Source organism: Parambassis ranga, chromosome 12 (genome assembly GCF_900634625.1).
Source record: "Parambassis ranga chromosome 12, fParRan2.1, whole genome shotgun sequence".
Taxonomy (NCBI): Eukaryota; Metazoa; Chordata; class Actinopteri; family Ambassidae; genus Parambassis; species Parambassis ranga.
The window spans coordinates 3,834,192-3,860,977 of record NC_041032.1 but is presented as its reverse complement, the minus strand read 5'-3'; the positions used below and the strand labels follow the sequence as shown (position 1 = coordinate 3,860,977).

The following is a 26,786-nucleotide window of genomic DNA, read 5'->3' as shown; positions in this document are numbered from 1 at the left end:
ATCAAGTTTCAAAGGGAATTAATAACACCTGGATTCAGAATATATTTATAAGATTTTAATTGTGATGTTATTTTGGTTTTACACTGCCATCATGAGGCCATGAGCTGCATAGCAACAGTTTATTAATTTAGTTGTGAAAACTATACAGTTATTGAAAACAAGGGAAGAGTCAGTGACCACGAGAAAGCACTGTACATCGTATCTCTACTATACTACTGTGATGTTTTTAGCATGATTAAAAAATGTAAAAGTATAGAAAAAAAGAACAGCAATGTAAAAATACTGAATTGTAAATAAAGACATTGAATTAAATCTTACTTATTTAACCAGCAGCAAATGAAAAAAAAAACTATTTAAAAAGTGCAAAAAAAAAACAGAAGTAAATGTAATCCTATGTAATGTAAATGTTCTCAATTGACCTACCTGGTTTTATAAAGTTTAAAAAAGGAAAATATAACTTTTTCAGTGTAGATGTTTTTTAGTGTTTCTACAATTTAATTTTTCTACAATTATTTTTGCTTTATTTCTGACCATTTGTTGAGTTCATTCCTTGTTTAAACGCGCCGGAACTATATATATGAACTTCAGTTCCTGCCCGGCGTTATTTTGCACCTGGACACACATACACACTTGTGTTACTGCGGGATTTCCGTTCCGTTTTCTGAACGGGGAATTTCTATATCAAGTCCATTACGCTCTATTAATCATCGCAGAGCAATTTTTGTCGCAATTAAAGTAAAACATGGCGCATTCCAAGGACGCAAAGCTGAATTTTACCCTGAAAGAACTGACTATTTCCTCTCAGACCGAAAATGTCGATGTGCCGGGGAGCTCGTCCACAGTGCCGCTCCAAGACAAGAAGCTGGTGTGTGTGGATTATCCAGCGATGGTCACAAACGTGGACAAGATGCTGGAGACTCTGGGTGGTGAACAGACAGTGACCAAAGTAAGAAGACCATAATAACTCGGACATACCGTTGTAGAAAGAAATTCGTTGTTTATTAGCTAAACTTTGTGTTTCAGTTATCCAAAACGTACGACATTAAACTAACGTTTCACTCTATATTTCTCTAGCTAGTTATAAAACTACGTGCCTCAATTATAATACATTTACAGTGTATTAGCTTCTGTTTTTATTTACTTTGTGTATAAATTCTGTAATGGGTATTAATCTTATGCTGCCCTGGTGTCCCTGTGATGAGTGTCTAATATGTTAATTTGGTCATAATTATATTCTGTATGTCCAGTATATGTCTTTTGTGTATTGGGCACCATCATTTTTTCATCTCTCATTAACTGTCTGTATTTCCTGTTAATCCCACAGACTTTTGCTAACCCCAACAAGCGTCTAGAGCTTCGTTTCCGACCCCAGGATCCATTCTGTCACTCTGTTTGCGGAAATCGCTTCCCCTCAAGCAACCTCCTCCTCAGAGTGCGAAGAAGGGTGCGAAAGAAAGACCCCCAGGATGCTGAAATCCACATGGAAATACTCGGAGTTATAGGAACAACATACAAATTCCAAGGTTAAATGCAATTTTCATTTATGTAGAGAAGATTGAAGATTGAAGATTGAAGCAATCTTCTTCAATTGCTTCAATCTTCTCTACGTATGATGACCTGGATGACTGAGAATCTTCATCAACAATTTTCATTTAAATTCCCTGGAGGATACATAACATGATGTGGCTCAGGTTGGGTTTTCTGATTTCGTATTTGTTCTTTTTAGGGATGGCAGACTTTCAGTGCCTCGCTGTGCATTTACAAGATGGAAAACAAACATCGTTGTATGACAAAATCATTCTCCACGAATCAAAGAATCAGGAGTTCTTTGAGCAGCCCCTGCCTTACTTCCTTCCCCCAGCCATCTTTTCACGTCTTGACAATCCAGTGGATTATTTCTACCGGCCTGATGTGTGTCAAAAGTCAGTAAGGTCTAAACAATATTATTAGGAATATCATTCATTTCTGGATATTGGCTATAATTTCCTCTCCTCTGTCCTGCTTATAGCCAAATTCCCATGATCAAGAAGAACTTTATTGGTTTAAATCGCGCTCGCCGGCCCCACAATGCTATTTTTGTCAGCTTCAGTGATCCCACCATACCCACTGAATGTCTTGAGGCAGCCAAGGTTAACTGGGTGCGAGTTTGTGTGAAGGATTACGACAAGCAGGTTGAACAACAGATGAAAGAGGTGCAGTATCAGTACAGCTGCAAACACTGACCTTGCAGTTATTTGTGTCTCTGCTTCCTTCTGCTCTCTGCTGTAGCCAGATCAACAGTTTCAGGAAAAACTAATGGTTCATGCAATAAAAAAAGTTACAAATGTATTACTTTTTGCACTTTTATCTTATCTCAGACCGAACTTTTTGTGCTTAGATGTTTGAGAGCCGGCCCATCTGGTCACGGAACGCAGTCAAGGCCAACATCAACATCCACCCTGATAAACTGAAGCTGCTGCTGCCCGTCCATGCCTACTACATGGTAAGCTTTATCGTTGCCCTTTAGGGTAAAAGAATAAATACTGCTAGACTTATATGAGAATTAAATGCCTGAGCATTAAGCCTTATAGAGGCAACAATTGAACAGAACTATGTTAAAATGGAAAATCTGAAGCTTTAAAGCATCTCCAGTACTTATATTTACAAACTATATATTTACAAAGTTGTCATTATTGTTACAATCTGCCCTGTCTTATCACATAATACAGTTTTCCTAATGAACAATTAAATTAAGGTAACAGGACCATGGAGAAGCCTGTGGGTGAGGCTAGGTTATGACCCTCGGAAGTACCCAGAGGCTAAGAAATACCAGATGCTGGATTTCAGGATCCGCTGTAGCAGCAAGCACGGTAAGAACTTGACTTGACTTTTTTAATAATATACTATTAATAAAGAAATCAGCAGCAAGATACCGGTATGTTGTTTTTTTTTACCCAAATTTAGGCTATTCACTATCCGACATGCCAGTAAAAGCCAAGAGGAGCGCTCTCAATTACAATCTACCCATCACAGTCAGAAAGTCAGGTAAGTAATTAAATGTCTATATTAAATGCAAATCGCTGTTCGGTTGGCTGTGATCTGCAACCACTAAAGATGCCAATAAATCCCACACACACTGCTCCTTAAATGTGCCATAAGCTGCCTTACTTTACACAGGGCTTGTTGTGCCACTGCATTAAAATTCAAAATGCAGCCATGTTTCTTGTGACCTTAAGCCAGCAGGCACAATCCCAGGACCGTGAATGTGAAGCAGTTACAGAGAATTCAGCCCTCATTATTTACCGTAGCAACATTTTAATTCAGATTGCTTGGACAAAGCAGATAAATGAATGGTGGTAAATGAGTTACATCTGGCTGCATGTGATTTTTCACAATTATAAAGTTTGACTCAAATTAAACGGTGCTTTACATGTAGTGACTTTTCTCCCAGGTCCACAGGCAGCTAGTGTGATGGATCTTCCCACTCAGGAGGGTCCAGGCAGCAGTCGAGATCAAGCTCCAGTCACATACCAGCTAAAGGTCGATAAAGAAAAAGCATGTCATTTATTATATATTATATTTATTGTTGGAGTCTCTATAAGCTTTTTATTTATAAGCATTTTGATACAATTGAACACAAAGGCAGTAATTAGCACTTGTCTGTTAACCTTTCTTTTCTTCTCTACAGGAGTCATCCTACATTTTCAGGGAGGGAATGCTGCCCCCTCACAGACAAATGTTTTACCAACTTTGTGATTTGGACGTGAGAAGGTTTAAATATTTTTATTTTCCATAACCCACATTTTGATAGTGACTTTAAAAAGATTTGAAAAAAAAATTGAATTATGGTTGGTGCTTTGTTTCATCCCAGCATCCGCGAGGTGATCGACCAGAACAGCGGTACGGAGCGGACATGTGACGAGCGTGACGGCTGGTGTGTTATTGGCACCACAGACAAGCTGAGGGACATCATCTCATCTATGATCAAGAAGGTCGTCCGATCACAGAAACCAGGTAAGGAGCGTGCCCATTAAAAAAACCAAACAAAACAAAGGATATCCTTAGGACTTACTATTTCCCTGTTAGCTCATGCTAACATGCTAATGCACTGAAACTGCAATGTTAAACACTGTAAAGCTGTCATGCATCAGAAGGAACCCAGGGCCCACTGCACCAGCATATGTTCCCACCAAGCGGCAAACTTGAAGCCCATGCGGAAGTGTCAAAACTTGTAGTTCACGCCGCAACCGCTGGGGGCTGGCTCCAGAAGTGAGTCATTTCACAGACTCCCATTTTAAAATGCTTACAGCCTGGTACAAAAAAAACACTCTGGTCTCAAATGATAAGTTCTCTTCTCTTCGAGTGTCAATTGTATGGGGGGTGAATTTTTTTACAACTTACTTGTTTTAATTTCAACTCATTCATAATTATAGGCTTGCTGCTTTGAGTGACAGGCGGTTGCCGTATCACAGCGCGAGTTTCCCGCTTCCACGATCGCCAGGGCGCCAATGACCAATCTGCCAACATTGGTGTTCTCGGGCAAATGCCAATCGCCCTGCACAGTCTTGGGCTGTAAGCACCTCTTGGAGTCTGTTTCTGATGGTTTGAGCAGAAACATGCATATTAGTGTCCTGCTGGAGGTCATGTTGCAGGGCTCTGGCAGTGCTCCTCCTGCTCCTCCTTGCACAAAGGAGGAGGTAGTGGTCCTGCTGCTGGGTTGTTGCCCTCCTTCGGCCCCCTCCACGTCTCCTGGTATCTCCTCCATGCTCTGGACACTGTTCTGACAGACACAGCAAACCTTCTTGCCACAGCTCTCATTGATGTTCCATCCTGGATGAGCTGCACTACCTGAGCAGCTTGTGTGGGTTGTAGACACCGCCTCATGCTACCTCTAGGGGTGAGAGCACTGACAAAATGCAAAAGTGACCAAACATCAGGCAGAAAGGATGAGAGCAGAGAAATGGTCTGTGGTCAGCACCTGCAGAACCTCTCCTTTATAGGGCTGTCTTGATCACTGCCTCTCATTTCCACCTGTTGTCTGTTCCATTTGCACAACAGCAGCTGAAACTGATTCACGATCAGTGTTGATCCTAACTGGACAGGCTGATTTCACAGAAGAGTGACTGACTTGGAGCTACTTTGTGTTCTTTAAGTGTTCCTTTATTTTTTGAGCAGTGTAGAATGAAAAAGCATGTTCATTTTCACACTTTTTCGATCCAACTGATTTAATTTCTCTACTGCAGCATTACCTGAAATGCCCAAACAACGGAGACGCAGAAGCCTCAATGTAAAATCTACAGCGAGAGATGTAGAGGAAGAGGACGAGGAGTACGAGAACAGGGAAGATGAAGAGGAAGATGAGGACGATGATTTTGAGCCATCTGAGGGAAGTGAAAATGAGATGGAGACTGAAATATTAGATTACATGTAACAAAAGGCAGACACTTCAATGTTGTTAATATAATTTGCTTCATCCATTTCTGTGACTTTAGTTTATATGTAAATAAAGAAAGCAAGTGTTTGTAAAGATTTGTGTGAAAGTGGTCTGTTATATCATGCCCCTAAAGCTAAAATACACCTGAAATGAGGATAGAGCAGTGTGACTTTATGCTCAGTTGGACAGCTGTGTAAACTCAGCTGAAGCTAGGTTGGAGGTGGAAAATTGCTGATGTGTTTTCCCCTATGATGGTAGTACATTTCCAGAAGTTGTTTCATATGCAGAGAAAACACATAAATACATGAACTCTGTCCCATTATATGTTTTATTTTTAGCCATCTGATTCCATAAAGGTACTATGAACATATATTTTCTGTAACATTTTTGCCTCATTATGCTGTGTTTTTATTGTTTACTGTACCTCTAGAGTCTGAGGAAGGTGGTTATATTATATAAACATATATTATTATATAACAGTGAGAAAAGCCTGGCCCATCGACTGCACACTTGTCAGGTGTCGGTTGTTTAAGGGGGCGGGGTCTCCTTTATAAAATTCTGTCTCACAGTTGACCTGGTTCTCACTGTTTGGTCATGATGGCGATGCTGGGGATTTTCGTTGCCGTCACCGTGTTTCTGGAAGTTGCCTCTGCGGCCTCTGTAAGTGCTGCACACACAAACCCTATTATTCAGCTTCTGTGCATGGATATACTGTGTTGTTAAAGAATATATACAGCCTTTGTGTTTATTTGTTAAATGAGTGGAGGAGGTTTTGTTGGATGTTTAGTCCATGTCATTTCATTTCTGTAGCTCGGTGTGGTGTACACAGAGGGAGGGATGGTGAGCGGTGAAAACATTCGCCTTGGTTGGCGCCGTCACATGGACGTCTTCAGAGGGATTCCCTTTGCTGACATCCCGGGGAGGTTTGAGAAACCTAAACGTCACCCTGGCTGGGATGGTGGGTGGTCTGTCTGCCATTATTGGATTTACATAATGTAAACGACCAAAAGTGTCATCAAAAAATAATTCATAAATGCATGTCTATCAGGTGTTCTGAAGGCCACTGAGTACAGGAAGAGATGCCTTCAGGTGAACCTGATCATGACTGAAACCAGAGGCAGTGAGGACTGTCTGTATCTTAACATCTGGGTTCCCCATAGCGGCTCAGGTAAACACTGACATCCACAAAAGTCAAATAACATCCAAGCAAGATTAACTCGCCTCTCCGTCTTCTAGTGTCCAGTAATCTGCCTGTAATGGTCTGGATCTACGGAGGAGCCTTCCTGGTTGGAGGCTCAATGGGAGCCAACTTCCTGGATAACTATCTGTACAGTGGGCAGGAGATCGCAGACAGAGGGAATGTTATTGTAGTGACACTGGGCTACCGTGTGGGAACTCTGGGCTTCCTGAGCGCTGGGGATTCTAGTCTGCCTGGTAGGTGGCAACCTAGAGTACAGAACCTGGTAGATGTTTGCCCTGCTACTTCTTCATGTGAACTGAAATGTGTTTAATTTCCTGTCAGGAAACTACGGTCTGTGGGACCAGCAGGCTGCCATCGCATGGGTGAACAGGAACATCCGTTCATTTGGAGGAGACCCTGACAACATCACCATCTTTGGAGAGTCTGCAGGTGGAGCTAGCGTTAGCTTCCAGGTGAGACCATATAAAAAACTGATAAGAAAAATTTTTTAAAGAAACATTTATGCTGCATTTCTTATGATGTACTGTGCAAAAGTGTTAAAATGTCAATTGTTTCTGGATCGTCTGCCTCAGACTCTCACTCCACACAACAAAGGCCTGTTTAAGAGAGCCATCTCTCAGAGTGGAGTGGCCCTATGTCCCTGGGCGATCAACAAAAACCCACGCAGGTTTGCTGAGGAGGTATGTACAAGCACATACACAACATTTTTCTAAATAATCATTTCTTCAGGGCTGGAATTTAATTAACCATGACTTGAACCCGCTCTCCAGGTCGCTCTGAAGGTCAACTGCCCCACTGATAACAAAATGGTTGCCTGTTTGAAGATGACTGATGCCGCGGCCCTAACATTGGCAGGAACTCTCAGTCTGACCAGCTCCCCTGACCGTAAGGTTTACTTTGCATCTCTTGTGTCAACAACAGATGGCAGATACAAATAAACATGTAGACAGCACTGTTTATTCTGATTATCCGCATTTCTCAGACCCTCTTTTATTCAACCTGCTGCTGTCCCCTGTGATTGACGGCGACTTCCTGCCTGATGACCCTTCCAAATTGTTCCACAACGCTGCCAAGATCGACTACATTGCAGGAGTCAACGACATGGACGGACACATCTTCACTAGTTTAGATGTTCCGTCAATCAACTCTCAGCTTGTGGACACCCCCATGTGAGTGCGCACCACTATTTAATCAATGTGGACTAGATTTACACAGGTAACGATACAGACCTCGGTGTGAAAGCCACTCTGTCTAATTGCAGTGAGGATGTGAAGAGGCTCCTGGCTTCCTACACTAGGGAGAAGGGCAAACCTGGTTTGGACAACGCCTACAGTGTGTACACATCCACCTGGGGATCCAATCCCAGCAGAGAGACCGTCAAGAAGACCGTTGTGGACATTGGCACAGACTACATTTTCCTGGTTCCAACCCAGGCTGCCCTTTATCATCATGCCACCAACGCCACGTGAGAATAAGATCTTGTGAAACAGATGTCATTGTAGAATTTCACAGTGACTGTCCTCTGCATCTGTCTCTTCCTCTTCTCACCAAAGAACTGGACGCACCTACTCCTACCTGTTCTCTCAACCCAACCGTATGGGCGGCATTGGCAGGCCCTACCCCAGCTGGGTGGGGGCTGACCACGCTGACGACCTTCAGTACGTCTTTGGAAAGCCTTTCACCACGCCGCTCGGATACTGGCCAAAGCATCGTGACGTCTCCCGTTACATGATTGCCTACTGGACTAACTTCGCCAAAACCGGGTACAATTCTGCAAAAAAAAAAAACAGCACAATTTCGGAGAAATATAAAGTAACACTGAATAATTCCATTTTCCGGTTTCTCTGATTGTGTCCACAGAGATCCCAACAAAGGAGACTCAAAAGTGCCAGCCACTTGGCCCAAATTCACCAGCACTGGACACCAGTTCCTGGAGATCAATTCTAAGATGAACGCGAACTATGTGGGACAGAAGTTGAGGTTGCGTTATGTGCATTTCTGGACCAGCGTCCTGCCCAACCTTCCCACAGTTGTCTCAGAATAAAGAGTTTGTGCTTTTCACATGAGCACCTAGAATGTAGATCTTAAACTGTTATAACGGTATTGGTTCATGGAAAATAAATTGACAGACACATACTACTTTCATGGTTTTATGTTTAAATTTACAGACATTATTTCAATGAGTGTCATGGTAACTGATCTTTGTAGTTAAATCTTCTGCTCAGAAGTTACTTCTTTCAAAATAAAATGGGAAATTACCAACAAAACCCTATATCATGGCAAAGTATTTAAAATCCTACAAAAAAACACACAACCAAACTCAAAACAGAAGAATTTCAATGTCTTAGTTATGTAATATGTTTGTACCGCTTTAACGCTTTTATCTTAACTTATTGTGTTATTTGCTAGTCTGGGAATCAGTCCATCTGTTTCTGTTAACAGATCTTACATACTGTATGGTGATAGAATTTTATTCACAAATATTTCCATGTTCTTATTACAGTCGGCTCACAGGCATAAATGCGATATATTGGAACATTCCAAATTTTGGTATTTTATCAGACAAAACCTCAAAATGTTTTATTTCTTCTGAAGTACCGTTTCTACCCCGTGTGGCAATATACACTTTGTTGACATTTTTTCAGATTTATTAAAGAAGAAAAAGAGAAATATGACATGGTCCTAAGTATTCAGAGCCTTTGCTATGACTCTCATATATTGAACTCAGGCAGTGGCGGTTCTACATTGAATTACTCCCCAGGCGAGACTCCAGGGAGTGGAGGTCATTAAATAAGGGGGAAGGCTGCAATTCAATTCAGTTTTATTTCTATAGCGCGTTTTACAATCACAAATTGTCTCAAAGCGCTTCACAGAGACCCACAGTGTCAGGAAAAAGCAGGACCCGGCTCATAAGGAAGAACCTTCCTGCTGCCAGTCGGCCGGGTAGAGGAGGAGAAGAAGAGGGAGACAGGACAGAGAGGATGAAGCAGAGACGGAGGAACAAACATGACAGGTTGCAAAATGGATATGATAAATGGTATAAAAATAAATTCCCCATTTTCTATATATTTTTTAAATTAAACTAATAAAAGGCATGTAAACTAGAGCACTACAATTGTACTGAATCAAACATATGTCCTTGCTTATTCAGATAAAAACAAAAATATTATACTGTATTAAAAACGGGACTCATGGCCCCAAAACTTCCGTGTTGTTTAATGATCTTAACGGTAAGACCTCTCACTCCTTCGGATCATTCACGCTATTCACACTATACACAAACACGCAGTGACGCACACTATCAGGACAGTGAGACTTCCCTCCTTCACTCCCTGTCCGTTCTGTTAGGAGACCCAGAGGTGAGCTGTCCCCCGCGCCCCCTCCCCTTCTCACACAGTTTCTGTCCGGCAGCTTCTCAGCATCAGGGGCGCCTGCAGCTGCAGGGGGCGCTAATTTGCCAATTCTCCACACAGTGATCTATAATATACATAAAAAACCGCCGCACAGATGATTTTTTTTCCAACTGCACGACTGCCCGGTCTGCCCGTGCCCAAAACCGCCACTGAACTCAGGTGCGTCCATTTCTTCTGATCATCCTTCAGATGGTTCTACACCTTCATCTGAGTCCAGCTGTGTTTTATGATACTGATTGGACTTGATGAGGAAAGACACACACCTGTCTGTATAAGACCTTACAGCTCACAGTGCATGTTAGAGCAATCAAATCAAAGTCAATCCACATAATAGACAATAGTTTGGCAAACTCATCAAAGAACTTTGCATTGTATTTTGGGGTTTTGTAGATAACTGCAAAGGTTGCTTGACAGGAGGATTTTAGCTGAAGAGCAACATATTCAAAAGAGTCAAACTTTCCATAGGATACCTTTTTGCACCAGAGGCAGTCATTAAACAAGATGGCGACTCTTCCTCCTTTCTTGTGCAATCTTGCTTCACTCATGAAACCAAAGTTAGGAGGAGTAGACTCAATAAGAACTGCTGCACTATTGTTTTGCCCCAACCAAGTTTCAGTTAAAAACATAAAATCCAGATGGTGCTTTTGAATAAAATCATTAATTAAGAACAATTTGCCTGCCAAAGATCTAACATTTAAGAGAGCTAAATTTAATGTATTAAAACCCTTGTCCTGTCCATGTTCGGGGACAGACTGTGGCTAACATGGAATATATTTTAAATTTGGTAGTACATTTCTAGGAAGATGGGGCTTTCTTTTCCTTTCACTTATCAAAACATGAATTGATGAATCTGTGCTGGGGGAGAGTGCTCTCTCCCTGGGCCTCAGGTTGGTAGTGGGATTATTATGGCTACAAGTCCTCAAACAGCAAAAGCCCTGGGTGTCCTAGTCCCTGATTGCAGTCATAGTGCTGTTAAAGGCCTTAGAAGCCAGTGGTCTTGGTGCTGGCCAGGGAGGCTTAGATGGTGTACTTAGGGAAGTGGAAGAGGGAGGGGTGGGTTGGGTTGACCTGAGCTGCATAATCTGGGGGAGGACAGAGGGGAGATGGATATTGAGGAGTTGATTGGACTTCCAGTTTGTTGAGTCTCTCTAAATCTTTTTTCAACAGTTCTGATTCGCCCCTCTTGGAGTGAACTGCACCCACATGCAGAATGATCTGTTTGACTCCTGGGTGGTTTGACACGACCTGGGGGAGAAGTCCTGTTTATATCAGTGACCGTGGCATTTGGATAGCTGCATGTGAGCATTCTTTCATTCTTGATGTCACTGCTAGCGCCGTCTCCAAGCAGCAAGATACCTTTGTCCTTCGCTTCTGACATAGATCCGGTCTCTGTGTGCCCGATGTTTCATCTTCGTCTCTCCCACTCTGTTTTATTCTTTATGTCCCGTTTCTTATTGACTGCATTGTATACTGGCTTATTTACAGCCAACTCAGACAGTGGTTAATATTTGTTTCTGAGCTGTATGCCTTGGGGATGCAGCGTATACCCCACTGATATTATCATTAATTTTTCTCATTCTGTGCCTTTTTGGTTTGGCACCAAGTGTATGCCAGGTGGCATCAGTCTGTTTAGGTACTGCTTTCATAAGTTTAGGAAAGGACACAGTGTCATCCAGGTTAAGCGTATCAGCGGCAGAATCATAATTAACACTGCATGTTGTTGATGTAGATTTAGTCTTCTTACCACCGGGTGTGATCGGGAGAGTCTCATGGAGTCCTTTTTCCATTTCCAGGGCAAAAATCTTTGCTTTAAGCTCGGTGATTTCCTGAAGATAATTCCAGCAGTTTTGGCAAAGTGAGAGTGAAAGGGAGTGAAAAATAAAGTTAAGGCAGGCAAGAGCAGGAGCAAGCAGAAAAGCGTCTGCACTCTTCAGAAGCAAGGTCAGGTGAAGAAGAATTCCCAATTCTGACAAACCCAAACCTCAACCTGGCTGGGAAGGTGCATTGCAAGAGGTTTCTCCACATCAGCCCTCATGTTTTGGTAGTGAAGACTGCCTCTACCTTAACATTTGGCTTCCTCATGGCCAACATGGTGTCATCTAATCTTCCAGTCATGATTTGGCTGTATGAAGGAGGTTTCATGGTTGCTGGCTCCATGGGCCCACATTTTCTCAACAACTATCTGTACAGCATTCAGGAAATTGCACACAAGGGAAATGTTATTGTGGGGCCAATAGGATACCATGTGGGAGCCCTGGGCTTCATCAGAACAGGGGACTCGAACTTCTTTTAACTCTTATATTTGTGCCAACCTACCTCAGATCCTGGAGTGTTCAACCTGCTGCTATCTTCTGTTGTTGATGGAGACTTCTTCCCTGATCATCCAGTTGTTCCACAACGCTGCTGAAATAGACCACCTCGCAGGTGTTAATAACATGGACGGACACCTCTTCATCTTACAGGACATTCCTTCCCTAGGTGACAAAAATAAAAAAAACTCCTTTGTAAGGCTGAGGTTATAAAAATAATGCTGTTATTATCATTGCAGAGAAGATATAAAGACGGATACAGACTCCTTGCTGCTTATACCAAAGAGAAGGGGCAGGCTGGTTTGGAGGCTGCCTTTGCTGAATATTCGTCCAACTGGGTATCAGCATCAAGAGACCATCAAGAGAATTGCTGTGCACATTGGCACAGACTACATCTTCCTTGTTCCCATAGAAACGGCCATTAACCTGCATGATGCTTATGCCACATGAGGTTTCCTTGCCCTAAAAGCTTCTTTTAGTTGCTGTTGGATGCTTAATCTGATTGTCAACATGCCACACGGACTAAACACAATGACCTTTAACAGGTCTGGATGGACTTACTCCTACCTGTTCAGTGAGCCCAGTGTAATGCCCAATGTAAAGATGAAAGAGCACTCTGCCCAGCCTTCTAGATGCTGAGTGATGTACTTATAGTGCAATATTATATGAGTACAAACATATTGGCTTTGGATGTTTGAGGAAAGAATCACATTATAATTTGAACACAAATTCAATAACAATATGGACAAACAACCACAAGAGGGCGCAGGCAGCACACAAGTCAGGTCAGTATAACCATACAGGCTTGACTATGAGGCAAACTTATGCGAAATGAATATGACAGAGATAAATTACTGAAAACTAGTATAATTATTACGCACTGAACTGTGGAGTTCCTGCAAAAATACACATTTTCATTGTGTATTTTAACTTTAGGCACCAGTAATATGTTTCCATGGGAAACAGACAGCATGGCTTTACGCAGCGTGTTGAAGGAGACAAAGCCACACCCGGGGCCACACCAGGGGGTCGGGCTGCCTGCCTTCAGATATGTCCAAGTGTGCGCAAAGGCTGCAGTGCGAACATGTCCGGCACAAAGGCAGCTGCTGTCATTGGGCTGGGAGTGGGTGCAATGCTCATCACAAACGTCGGAGATCCGCTTGACTCAGTGGGCAGCGGGTACCCGACAACATGGAGCCAAACTGCCGGGTGGGTCGGCGCTCCAGAGCGGGCCGTCCTCTGCATCGTGGCCGGCGTTTTCCTTCTCATGCTGAGCTGGTTGTACCGGCTGCTCTTCTGTCCCCTGGAGCTCCTCAGGTCACCTGATGATGTGGGATACATCGCAGAGGACGGTCGCACCAGAGCGCAGGCAGCAAACGAGGTCAGGCGCAGGAGGAAAGTTGGAGACCTGCCTCCGGTCTACCCAAACGGCTGGTACAGAGTGCTGGACTCACACCTGCTGGAGAGGGGCCAGGTCAAAAATGTCACTGTCCTAGGTATGATGAACAGTAGCTGTTGCACTAACACTACAATAACTCATGTCACCACTTGTTAAATAGCAACCGTGAATGATAAGCTCCCAATGAAAGTCTTTTATTCTGAAATTTGTGGGCCAAAAACTTTCTAAAATTCATGGAGAAGAAATTAGTTGTCATCTTTAATTTTTACACTACTGTTTGCCATTTGCCTGATGAAATTGACACGTATAGTGTCAATTTCATCAGGTAAATCAATTATATACATACTATACATAATAATCTTTGGGTACAGAGAAAACATCCACATCTAATTCATTTAAATTGGTGCTTTAAAGACACATTTCCACAAATCTGATGTTTGCATTCAGTAGGCTATTTGTTGCTGTCTCACAGGTAGCCTAACTGTTGAAGCTCATATTACCATTAATATGAGGGGGTATTAATACGCATTATTTCAAAAACAATGGGTAAGTCTTAGGGAAGGCATGTTATGTATTAGGGTGCTTAGTAACACTTTGTTTTAGAACAAAGCCTTGTTTGGTTTGAAGGTGTCATGGCGGCCGTTACTAATATTTGTGGAGCTCATTGTGAGGCATTGTGGGTGACAGGCAACAACAAATATCCAGTTTTAGCCTTGGCTAACCTTTCTTCGTCCATCCCCTTTTTCATCATGTGTCATCTTGAAAATTTGACTGTACTGATCAATTTTTAATAGATGAGCACGGTGCTGAGCTTGGACAGCCAGTCTGTCCAATCACTAATACAACACCTGCACCACTGACAATTCAAAAGTTTATATGCCGTTTGATTTATAGCAATGTTTAAATGTATTTCATGCTGATATGTGTTTTGCAGTTGAAATTCTGGTCGTGTTGTGCTGTGGGACTCTTTGATCTCTTCAGAGAGTTTCTTTGAGTTTGAGTTCAAAACGATTTCAAAGAGTCTGAGGAGCTTTCATGTCTCTGTCACATCGCCTGCAGTGATGTGGAAGTGATCGACAAACAAACAGCGTATGAAGGTTTTGATATCCCAAAGAGATATCCACCTGTAAAAAGGACACACCTGCTCCTGGAACTAATGGTGATATTTATCATAAATTATACCTCTTTGCTTTCAGTTGGGTCCTACAGTTGTCATGGAAAAGAATCTGTTAGTAGATTAATACAATGTGTCAATATCTCCATGACAACGGATCAGTCTTTTGATAAATCTTTTTGTCTGCACAAAGCCAAGAGTAACAGTAAAGTTTCGAATGATAAGTTGCAGTTCTTGGTCTCATGTTGGCACTGTTATAGTTTGGATATGTTACAGTGAGCTCCAGTGTGCCAGGTTAACAAAGCTCCTACACACTATACAAGCGTAATGCAGATCCTGCCAATGAAGGATTGCCAGGACACCACAGGGTGTGTTGGCGTGTTGGAAAACATTATATGGAGTGTAGACATGCATACTTTTATCACTTGCCTTCTTCTCCCAGTAGCTAGTACATTTCAGGACAAGTTTTCAGACACGTACTGTCCCAAATTCTCCTGACCCAAATCAAAAGTGGGCTTATGTGCAAGGACAGCATCCTGCTTTGAACTACTGCAGTCTGTGTCATCCGTTTACATCATATATTAAATTCTGCCTAGCGTGTCTTTTCTCAGCCTGGTCGAGTTCTGCCTCTCGACAGTCTTGGGGCAGCGTTGCAGTGCTGTGTCATCCTTCATTTGGATGAGTCTTACTTTGGATTTCTAAGAATCCATAAATCACCCTGACTGGGCTACCTTGGCAGAGCTGGCTCAGCAGTTAAAAAGCTTGTGCTAATCTAGTTGCAATATGAGCCTTAAGGGTAAGGTTAACTAAAAGTCTAGCCAAGTACAGTAGATACAGTGGGTTTTGAGATGTGCGCAGTGTAGTTCCCAATCTAGACTGGCTGCATCTTATTCTGCAGGATTTGAACATTCCCTATGTTGGCACTCCCATGTGGTAACTAGAAAGAAATAAAATAAAATAAAATAAAAGCTACTACTACTTAAGTACTCCAAAATATTTGTTACACTATTCTGTATGAGAATTTACATGTGACTAGCCAGTGCACAATTTGTATTATATATAATTGATAAATTAATAATTAATAAAGTTGTTATGCTGATTTTGTACTGGCTTTCAATGAATAATATGTACTATGTGGGTATTATTTATTCAAATCTTAATATAAAACCTTCTTATCCATCATCACATATATATCATCTTATTGAAGAACTTGTATTTTGCATTATGTGATTTATCTGAAGGTCAGCAGGTGGCAGTGTTTCGGGGCCAGGATGGGAAGGCCTATGTGTTGGATGCTTATTGCCCTCACTTGGGTGCCAACCTGGCTGTGGGAGGACGAGTGTTAGAAAGCTGCTTAGAGTGCCCGTTTCATGGATGGCAGTTTCGGGGCAGTGATGGCAAATGTGTCAAAATTCCTTATGCAGAAAAAGGTAAGAAAAAGGTGATGTTTTTATGTATTGTTCTGCATAAAACATGTTATTTTTTTACTGTATGTCTGGAAACTTTGATGTAAAAAATGATTCAGATTCAGGCTTTGTCCCTAAGTTCCAGAGTTTGCCAAGGTTCGGGCCTGGCCCAGCTGTGAGGTCAACAGGCAGATCCTCGTGTGGTTTCACTGTGATGGAGAAGAACCTCAGTGGACCGTCCCAGAGCTGCAGGAGATCACGACGGGCGGGTGGGTCTATCGGGGGAGAACTGAGCATTTTATCAACGCACACATACAGGTTGGTACTCATCTGGGAAGATGATTCACCTCTCACCGACAGTAGAGTGTATCACGTCTTCTCTCTTGTGTAGGAAATTCCTGAAAACGCAGCAGACTTAGCTCACCTGGCTCATCTGCACACCCCTGGCATCGTCAGTGGTGTAGATCTGCGGTATACTAACAGCAAAACCTGGGAATTTATACGACATGACTGGAAGGTAAAGTGCCATCTGCAGTCAGATGTGTTTAATAACCGAAAATGTGTCAGTAACCACCATATGTCTGCCTCTGTATTGAAGGCTCAATGGGAACCAGAGTCAGAGCCCAACAAGCACTGTTCTCAGATGTTGGTGAAACATAAGATTACTGTGTTTGGGTGCCACTGGTCTCTGTTGGACGTCCACGTTGTGGCCAGACAGGTACAGTGAAGGTCAAAGGAGCAATGCACACACTTTCCTGACAGGCAAATCAATGATCTAATCTGTAGTTCCATTCAAATTAAAAATGATTTCATCATGTTGATAAGAGTTGGCTGTTTAATTTAGATAAGAGGTAAAACACTGATGTGGCTTTTGGCTGTGGTCCTAAGGACTTCTCATAGTGCAACAACAGCACTTTACTAAACCACCGCAGAGCCAATTGGACAGCATGTGAGGATACCAAACTGGTAACTGCTGAATAAACCCATACTCCCTGTTACACGTGATCAGATTGAATTAAAGACATAATAACATGAGAGGCAGCCATTATTGGACCTAATCATGCAGTAAAGTTATTATCAACAAACCGTGTGCATGAAATTATCTGGAAAAAAAGGTAATTAAAAGATGTTAAATGATGCAAAAATGTTTGATTAGCATCTTGTACACTCATATATTGTCATGCAGCCGTTTTCTCTGTGTTCCAGGTGGGTCCAGGTGTGGTGTTCCTGCTGTTTAACCACAGTTTCTTGGGCCGGGGTGTAATCATGCATTGTGTGACTCCAGTGGAGCCTCTGTTGCAGTGTGTCTCTCACACCATCTTCTATCAGTCTAATATCCCTCCTGTGGTGCCAAACTTCATCCTCACAGCCGAACGAATTCAGGTGCAGAGACAAATATTTATTAAAGGACAATATTATTTAAAGCCACTAATTTTAGTGCCCCTTGTGGTAATATTAAAACAAAACGCTAATTAGAGATCACTGTTATAAAATAAAAGCTGCTAAAACACAATAAAATGTGTTTTAAATACAGACAGTGGTCTACTACTACCACTAAAACACTAATTAGAGATCACTAAAATAAAATAAAATAAAATAAAATAAAATAAAATAAAATAAAATAAAATAAAATAAAATAAAATAAAATAAAATAAAATTTAATTTAATTTAATTTAATTTAATTTAATTTAATTTAATTTAATTTAATTTAATTTAATTTAATTTAATTTAAAGTTTTATGAAACCCATTAGGTGTAAATACAGACAGTGCTCTACTTTTGAGAGTTCATTGTGTACATTCGTCTCACTCTGCCTTTGCTTTAAATCTGCCTCCGCATTACCACCAGAAGTAACACTGCACACTCACAGAAAAGGTGTAAATAGTCCTCATTAAACTTGATAATCACTAACGCAGAGTGGCGAAGAATCATAGTCACAGTTGGCTCACAGTACAAGGAGAAACGGTGCACTAAAGTTCGGCCTAACATAGATAGATTTACACAGATAAACAGCTTTTATTTGTAGATGGAGATGGAAACTGCTTTGAATTATTAAATCACTTTAGTCTCTGTTGACACTCATTTCAGAAGAGATTTCATTGAAATGCAACATCTCAGCAGCTTGATGGAGTCACTGCAGAGTGACATTTAATCAACAGCACTTCACACCAAAATCCCTGCTGTTAAATTATAATGATTGGATGCACTGAGACAACAGTGTTATTACTTATGTGGAAATCTATTCATTTCATGCCACTTTATTTCACATTTTATGGGAAGTATGTAGTCAGAGGAAGAGAGGAGACATGTTTTAAATGTCTTAGCATGAGAACACTAATCTGTAATATAAATATTTGTGGTTATGCTTTTGTTTTGTGTCCAGTTTGAGCGTGATGTGATGATCTGGAACAATAAGAAGTACATCTCCAAGCCTCTCCTCGTGAAGGAAGACTCAGCCATCCAGAAGCACAGGCGCTGGTTCAGCCAGTTCTACAGCGAGAACAGCCCGCGGCTGAAGTTCCGGCGCGACACCTTGGACTTCTGACCTCTCCGTACTGCATGAGGAGTGCTCAGCAGAGAGGCTAGTAATCACCGGGGGTGGCATTAATCACAAGTAATAGATTACAAGAGGAGAGAACAGATGGATTGTCCCTCATATAGCACTGAAGTGTAACTGACTGAGTGAATTCATCCCATAAATGTGACATTTTGATAAAGAAAGCACAACACCGCTGTGCCAAGAAGACCGTTGGAATGTAAATCAGTCTTAGTGTCGCCTTTGTTTGGTGCTAATATAAAACACCTGCTTCTTGGTTAAGGTCAGTGGAAAGGCCTCCACAGTATATGACTCACAATCAGCTTTCTTTCTAGTGTTATCGCTGTCATACATACTCATCTGGACTTCCAAACTGTGACTTTAAATCTCTAATATTTAACCACCTCTCAGCTGCAGGTACAATAGCAGGTGTGTTTATTTTTCATTGATATCTCAGGTTACTTAGCAACCACTGATTGTGTAGATAAAGCATAATTGTGTCATTGTATTTCAATAGGAACATTTGTTGTAGCATATTTTTACTGTTGCCTAAAATTACACATGGAAGTGCAAAACTATAGGGTTGGAAACACACACACACACACACACACGGTCTGCAGTAGGGCTCATTACAGCTGAGAGCAACCTGCTGATTCAGATCAATACTCAGCAGCTTTGAATGATCTTTTCACAAACCTAATCATGTGAGATGCTTTTTAAACTGACGGTAACACACACATATATGAATATATAACAAATTTGAACTATGTCTTTTACATAAACACAGTTCACATGACTCTGTTAGATAATGGTGTAGCAAATGGTGGTGTGACCGTAATGATAAATATACTGCATTGATCCAAACTGAACAGCAGTCTATGTACTAAGAAAAGATATCTTTTATGTTTTAACATCATAAAACACTGAGCAAAAATATGCAAGTATGTACAAACATACCCACTTTGCACCAAAGCCTTACTGATATATTAGATAGCCTATTATGAAACATATTGTCATGTATGTATGTATGTTGCTATATATATATATATTCAGAAATATAGTGCTAGATGACCTCATCATTATTATCCTCAACAGGACCCTGGTCCAAATATGTATGTATACAATTTTTTTGCACATATTTATTGAATGATAAATACAAAAGTAATCCCGATTATAATGGTGACCATGCTAGTGCATTTATGTTGGATGTTGTTACTATGGCAACACAGACAATGGAGGTGAAATTGAGTTTTTAATGCAAATGATCAACTATCTTATACCCCTTAACACTCACGCCCCCACCTCATAGGTGTGTGTGTCGCCTTGTAGTTAAATATTTATTTGTATTCAGTTAATCTGGCTGCACATTGTTGTCATCATCACCGCAGATGACTACAGTGCTTTCGAGTCTGTATTAAATGTGCCTGCTGACAAAACGTGATGGTGATAATGTTCCGTTGTGATGTGACTGCTTTCATTTCCGTCACTGTTGGATGAGGAGAAGCATTTCAAGGCAACCAGGCGCTGTTAAGAATTACTGTCTTATGAATATCAGATGTAATACTCTGCTCAATATTAAAATGTATTTGTGTAGCTGGCTAATCTACAGTTGTAATGTTTATTTAAATATGCAGAATAGATCAGACCGCTCTGCTCTAATGTGCTTGCTCATGCAGGTCTGAACTGGGAAAAGCTTTCCAATGCACTGAATCCGTTAACATGTTAAATTGAGCATAATGGTGAAATGTTCACTGTAATACTTGGCCAGTGGCACTTGTCCCAGCTCACATTAGTGCTTATCACTGTTTATCTGTGAATGTACTTTTCTTATCTTAGTTAGTGGTGAGAGAGAACTGTGTTGCTGAACATTTTCCCCTCCTGAGCTTTGTCCAAGAATAATTTGCTGAAGGATGTCTGAAGTGAAAGGCTTTGTACCTGAGGAGGAAAGTGCTACACTGGAAATAAATCACCTGCCAGCAAGTGTTCTCACATCGGAAAGGGAGGAAGCAGAAAACCTAGAAAATGAGAGCATACAGCCTCTGCTTGGGCACAAACATCAGGGCAGCCGTGATGAGGATTACAGAGAGGGCACGCAAACAGCAGCAGATGGGGCTGACCGAAAGACATCTGTTCTACAAGAGCTGGAATTGGCTGGCAGGGATCAGCCAGGCTGCAGTGGAAGTGTCAGGAGTTTGTGCAGTAACAGCAGTCAGCACGAGTGCCCCATCTGCAGCGAGCCGTTGGACTCGCACGGGGATCACCGCGTCACCTTGCTCCACTGCAACCACTCACTGTGCCATCACTGCACGGCCGGCATCATGAGCCGGGCCAGGGACGCCAGCAGGCTCCAGTGCCCCCTCTGTCGTCAGACCACTCCGTTCCCGCAGTGGGAGATCTGCAGACTGCAGGAGGATTCTTATTGTACCGGCGTCTATGAGCCGGTGCAGACCCTCATCAGGGCAGGCCCTGAAATTCAGGAGGTCCCGGCATCACCGTTATGCTGCCTCACTCTGGAGAGGCAGCTGGAGGCTCACACACAGAGAAACATATGTGGGTGCTGTGTCTACCCTTCCTGCCTGGTCAGAGGACTGAGAGTAATGCGAGAATACTCTGCCTGCTTCGCCGCCTCTGCCCTCCTGCTGCTCTTCCTGGTGCTGCTGGGCAGTTTTCTGTACATGGTGATTCCTCTTATAATGCTGTCCATACTCTTCAGCAATGGCTAGTGAAAGGCCGTTTTTTCTTCATCTGTTTAATCAACCTCTTATCACTTAACCTGGTTGTTCCAAACTGACCTTTGGACTGTGATTGCATCTCGGTCCTTCACTGTAGCCATTATCATGGGATAAATCCAATTTGGAGTTGGTACAAGTTAAATGAACTCCTGTGAAGTACTTCAAAAACTGACAGTCAACCTCGTTGTCGTTTTGAGTGACAGAACTTTGTAGGATTCAGTGCCACTGATAATGGAAGTTTGACTTTGGATCAAAACTCCTCACATCTTTCTGGGTCTTGTTTTGCCCTACTTCTCATCAGAACAGCTCGGATGTTCCGTGCTGCTTATTCTTAGCAACAAAAACCCAGCTTGATCTGCTTTCATAGTGCACATGAAGGAAACTTGGCCCTAGGATCTCAGTCTTTGTATCTTCCTTCAAAGAGTTACAGCAAAGATGAAAGCTAAGACTGCAACTTTGGACTTTTTGTTGTGTTGAAGGACGTTGGCTCCTTAGTGTGTGTAGACAAATTAGGTATTTTGTAATCAAGTAAAGCCTTTCTTTTGATTTCACTTTTGATTTTATGAACTTAAAAAAATCAATTTTAGACAATTAGCAAAAGCACAATTGTATAGTCTGTATTTACTATGAAGTACATTTTATTGCCAGTAAAGCTCTTTTACTTTGATGAATACAATTATGCTAGTTACAGCAATGGACAATTGTTTAGCATTTAGTTGGGACACTTCTTAATCTGCCATGTATGTCTTAAAATATTTATCAAATGAATGTGTAAAGATGGGCAGTAACTAGTCTGAGACTTTAATAGAAGTGCTATAAAGGCAGAAATAATGGAGTTATAACCGTGGCAACCGAGGCTGGTGGCAGTTTTTTTAAACCCTAACCAAATAAAGGGGTTATAGTGGTCAAGTTCAAAAATTGAACAGTACCTGATGAGAGTCAGGTCTCCATGGTTAAAAGTCTGTCTCCACCACCACCACCACCCATATGACCCAGCAACTATATTGTGTTTGTTGACCTCCTGCATTTTTTGTTTTCCTGCCAAATTGAAAGGAACGTTTATCATTTAAATCCTCATTATATGGCTCTAAGGCTGCACAATGATTCAATTAATGGAAGTTTGGAACTGTCAGCCTGGAAACAGGAACAATTTCAGTACATTTTACACTGTTTTATACATAAAATATAGGATGATCGATTAATTATTGAACAATTAAGCAGACCAGCGGTATGCTAAAAGTTGCACGTGTGCAATATGAACAACCCCACTGTCTTCATTGTTCATGGTGGGTGCACAGTGGGTGCACACCTTGTAGACATTGAGGAAATAAAATACGTGCACTGCATAGTCATTTTTGGTGCCTGAATCTTTGTATGCAACGCTTGTTTTTGGTTGTGTGCCCCCTTTTCGTTTTTCTGAGTTGCTTCTCTGAATTGCGTACATGCTTGTTTTCCTGAAATCAAATGCTAATTCTCTGTTGACTTGCTGGACTGTCTCAATAACAAAATCCCATATGTGGAGCAGCCTGGCTTTTCTAATTTGGAGCAAAAAATTGATCCATATTGATCAAGGCCTCAGCCTCCCACATGGCCTTGCAGCACGTCAGGAGTCGGAAGCATAAATACTTCAGGTCGACTCTGGGACAGGCAAGCAAGCAAGAGAAGTGCAAAGGGAACTCACACATATATAATTTATGCAAAGACTTCACACTACATGAGAAACACATCAGATCGGCAGGCATCCATCTGCGGATGACTCATTGAGGCAATCCATTTCCAAGTTCTGTTTATGTCAGCTTGACCTCTTTTGCTTCAATCAGATAATGTAGGTTTGATGTTACAGGCGTCCAACATCTATGGACATCCATCCCTGCAAAATGCTGCTCCGTGCATTAAAGTCACACGTCATTTATAGTCCTCTTTTACACCATTCAAATATTCAAGTCAGATCGCAAGGACAAGACACGCAGTTTGCAGAGAAACACGATGCTGTCATGCTAAGCGCTAAAGAGTCATGTTCTTTCCTCCGTTTTGCACCTGCCTTGTGTGCTTCACACACGGGTGATCAAATCATTGGAACACACTTTTGACTTTAGACAGTGATTGCAACCAGAACACATACTGTTTACACATATGTATATGTGTCCACTTGTACACATAAGATTTAGCATGCAAGACACACTACAAGGCCCTTATGTGATACTGCTGGTGTCTATGTGAATAGCTTAATCTATACAGCGTGAAGGATCATGGGGATTAACCTAATATGTAGTCCTCTAATAAGCTAATACTATAAATATTAATAATAAAGCACATCTTAATAAACACGGCATTAATGGTGGAATAAAAACCTTGGATTGGATCGTGGTGTCCGTATACATTTGTCCATATGCCTGAAATGAAATACACTTGGTTATGCTCACTTTAAAGAAATAATATCCCAGTCAATACATACAGCAGGAAATCATACTCCCCCCAACCCCCCAAGGATTTATCCTTATCTGTAATCCTGTTGACTGCTTGACCTTTACTGTAGTCCCAAACAAAGGCTGCAGATTAAGATTTATTTAAGTACTTGCCCTGAAAATCTCCCCTGTGTCATCATTTCTCTGAAACTACAAGTTTTGTTTCGGTTAATCCAGCATTTAAAGGGGCAGTTCTCTTTTACGTTTGTATTTTTTCCTTTTATTTTCCTGCTATTTGTGTGGTTTAACGTTTTCTTTTTGCCCCTCCATTTATTGTGCCTTCGGGCTTTGGTAAAACATGGTTAAATGATTCATGTTGTTATTGAGCAGTCATGCAGTTATTATTTCCCTGACATTTCTGCTCCATCATTAGAAGAACATGCCTTGTGCATGCCACTTAGAAAAGGTTATGTGATTACATTCACATTTGAATCTACACACCCTCCCTTAGCCTCGCAGAGGAGTGCGTGGGTAGTGTATGAGTCTGTATGACTTGTGTGTGGGTGGACGGCTTCAAGTGTGAACTCAAGTGGTGTGTGTCCATTCCCGTGCATCTCTGTGTGGATTGTGTGTGTATGTTTAAGTTTAAAAGCCTGCGGTGATCTTTGTGTGCTCGGCTGATCGTACCTATTTTTGTTTCTCCGAGCTGGAGTCCCTCCACAGGAGTCTGTGTTGAGTTGCTCCACAAGTAAACAAACCAGCTTATTATATACTGGCTGCAGAGCAGATTGGTCCTGCTTTATTGATGTGTGAGTGGTGGATGAGTGGGCTGGAGGAGATGGACACAGGAGGACCCATCTAATAAGAAGAGGCCTTCATGCCATCAGGGCCATTCAATAGGTGGAGAGTTTTAATACAAACTGGTTGTGGCAGCCACACTGAAGCTGGGAGGGTAATCATTAGCTGCACTGTCCAATGTGATTACTTTGTCCAGTTTTTTTATGTGCCTGCCATTTTGGAGGCTCTGTGGTTGTTTTTTTGTTTTTTTTTGTTTAGTCACTTCAACAAGGAAAATTGTCTTTGAAAATAGATCTGTCCAGGCTGAGCTCCAGGGGGACACACTGTGTACCAATTCCTGGACTCATCCATATGGCCAAGCAGCAGAACTATCTCAATTATTATTTTTTTTTTAATACAGCTTTATCTTGAAACCAAAATCCTGGACCAAAACTATTCTTCCCTTCTTTTCTTAGATTTTTTTTTTTTTTGGTTGCAGTCCAATGAAACTTCCATCTTTGGTGGTGATGTATATATATATATATACTGAGACACCCCCCCCCCCCATATATATATATATATATATATATATATATATATATATATATATATATATATATATATATATATATATATATATATATATTTTGGGAGGGGGGGGGGTCTCAGTCACCCCCCCCCATATATATATATATATATATATATATATATATATATATATATATATATATATATATATATTTTGGGAGGGGGGGGTCTCAGTCCAGTAAAGCCCCTGTATTCTGTAATAATGTTTATTTTGATTTTAAATTGTATTCATTTAAAGTCAAAACTTCCAAATTTGGTGATTTATATTTTATTTTAGTTGTACTTTTTTGGTCTCAGTAAAGTAAAGCTCTCATATACGGTGATAATGTTTATTATAGCCTATATTTTATTTTATTTTATTTTAATAACATTTAATGCAAACTTAACTGCAGGTGCAAATACTGTTGTTTTGTTTTTTTGTTTTTTTCAACTTACTAATTATTTTTGTTTCAGAGGAGCTCATTTGGACAGGGCATACAGCAGCTGATGAATGTTGATTTCTTCAGCCTTGTGATTAATTTATCAGCTCACAGAGAGACACCACTGTGTTGTGTGCTTTAGAATTCAGAACACTCTTCATATACTGGCCTCATTTCAAAACATTCTTTCTTCTTTTTTCAAGAAGTCTTGATTAATACTTGGAATAAACACTCAGAGACCCGGCACTAGAACCCCTCGGGGAAAACATCTGAACAGTACTTTAATATTAATAATAAAATTAAGCTGATAAACGATTGTTTGACTAGTCGAGTCCCTCTAAATCTTCTGGTTTTTGCGTGTGAACGGCCGTTTTGCTGTAGAGATGTATTCTGAGGTTCCCTGCTGTGATAAATTAACTCACTGTCGTGTTGCCTGAGTATATTTTCCTCCTTGTAAGCATCTCCTTTGCGCACGCACATGCATGCGCGTGCGCGTTAAGCAAAACCTTGTTTCCTTGGTAACCACGAGGTTGATTCTGCCTCTTGTCTTTTTTAGCTGCAGGGATGCTTTTTTTTAACAGTTTCGAGGGGGTCAGGGACATTTTAGTACATCTGCAGTCTTGTTTCGTTTCCCTATACTCTCTTAGATTGAGGAGACAGGCGGGTCCGTCCCTGCTGAAGTGTGACAGCCTGAAAGACGGATGGTGCTGACGCCCCGTTTGATGAATGAGCTGTCCACAGGGGTCGGTCCACTTTACGCAGAGAGCGACACGACAAATCAGGCTCTGCTTCCTACTTTGGAGGAAAATAACTCCAAAGTAAATGTAATAAGAAAGCATTTCCCTCCTCTGCACTGAAACCGTCATGTTTCATTTAGAATCACACACCAACAAAGCCCACGCTGTAGCTAATGAGGAATCATTTTTCAGCCCATATACCCTGCATGTATTTGCAACTTAACACTGTGCCTATATGACCCCGCTTTGCATCTCATGTTATGATGGCTTTTTTTAACAATTGAGTGCATATGTGTGTGTGTGTGTGTGTGTTTCATTGAAGCAGTTTCTTCCCTAGG

General features: G+C 41.4%; 3 protein-coding genes across 3 annotated transcripts; all 3 read left to right on the top strand.

The window, feature by feature from the left end:
* The first annotated feature begins 625 nt into the window (after positions 1-625).
* On the top strand, positions 626-5,506 carry gtf3c5 (general transcription factor IIIC, polypeptide 5). The gene is made up of 11 exons (XM_028418295.1): positions 626-946; positions 1,325-1,523; positions 1,727-1,922; positions 2,009-2,192; positions 2,378-2,482; positions 2,735-2,849; positions 2,944-3,024; positions 3,431-3,519; positions 3,668-3,750; positions 3,851-3,993; positions 5,223-5,506. The coding sequence occupies exons 1-11, from the start codon at positions 743-745 to the stop codon at positions 5,408-5,410; spliced, it is 1,587 nt and encodes a 528-aa protein (XP_028274096.1). The 5' UTR covers positions 626-742; the 3' UTR covers positions 5,411-5,506.
* Positions 5,507-5,961: 455 nt separating this feature from the next.
* LOC114443916 (bile salt-activated lipase-like) lies at positions 5,962-8,753 on the top strand. Its single transcript, XM_028418294.1, has 11 exons — positions 5,962-6,073; positions 6,224-6,371; positions 6,462-6,581; positions 6,650-6,847; positions 6,936-7,066; positions 7,187-7,294; positions 7,385-7,499; positions 7,597-7,783; positions 7,876-8,079; positions 8,168-8,377; positions 8,475-8,753. Exons 1-11 carry the CDS (start codon positions 6,008-6,010, stop codon positions 8,656-8,658), a joined length of 1,671 nt encoding a protein of 556 aa, XP_028274095.1. The 5' UTR covers positions 5,962-6,007; the 3' UTR covers positions 8,659-8,753.
* A 4,667-nt stretch (positions 8,754-13,420) lies between these two features.
* LOC114444086 (cholesterol 7-desaturase) lies at positions 13,421-20,065 on the top strand. The gene is made up of 7 exons (XM_028418491.1): positions 13,421-13,832; positions 16,091-16,279; positions 16,395-16,573; positions 16,647-16,772; positions 16,854-16,973; positions 17,462-17,638; positions 18,638-20,065. The coding sequence occupies exons 1-7, from the start codon at positions 13,421-13,423 to the stop codon at positions 18,797-18,799; spliced, it is 1,365 nt and encodes a 454-aa protein (XP_028274292.1). The 3' UTR covers positions 18,800-20,065.
* Positions 20,066-26,786: the final 6,721 nt, after the last annotated feature.

Bases quoted from the DNA above. Each gene is read 5' to 3' on its own strand.
- gtf3c5 (XM_028418295.1), top strand. From the start codon at position 743: ATGGCGCATTCCAAGGACGCAAAGCTGAATTTTACCCTGAAAGAACTG. The intron at 947-1,324 runs GTAAGAAGACCA...TTAATCCCACAG, and splicing joins GTGAACAGACAGTGACCAAA to ACTTTTGCTAACCCCAACAA. The intron at 3,994-5,222 runs GTAAGGAGCGTG...TCTCTACTGCAG, and splicing joins CGTCCGATCACAGAAACCAG to CATTACCTGAAATGCCCAAA.
- LOC114444086 (XM_028418491.1), top strand. From the start codon at position 13,421: ATGTCCGGCACAAAGGCAGCTGCTGTCATTGGGCTGGGAGTGGGTGCA. The intron at 13,833-16,090 runs GTATGATGAACA...ATTTATCTGAAG, and splicing joins CAAAAATGTCACTGTCCTAG to GTCAGCAGGTGGCAGTGTTT. The intron at 16,773-16,853 runs GTAAAGTGCCAT...TCTGTATTGAAG, and splicing joins TTATACGACATGACTGGAAG to GCTCAATGGGAACCAGAGTC.
- LOC114443916 (XM_028418294.1), top strand. From the start codon at position 6,008: ATGATGGCGATGCTGGGGATTTTCGTTGCCGTCACCGTGTTTCTGGAA. The intron at 7,067-7,186 runs GTGAGACCATAT...CGTCTGCCTCAG, and splicing joins GAGCTAGCGTTAGCTTCCAG to ACTCTCACTCCACACAACAA. The intron at 7,784-7,875 runs GTGAGTGCGCAC...GTCTAATTGCAG, and splicing joins CAGCTTGTGGACACCCCCAT to TGAGGATGTGAAGAGGCTCC.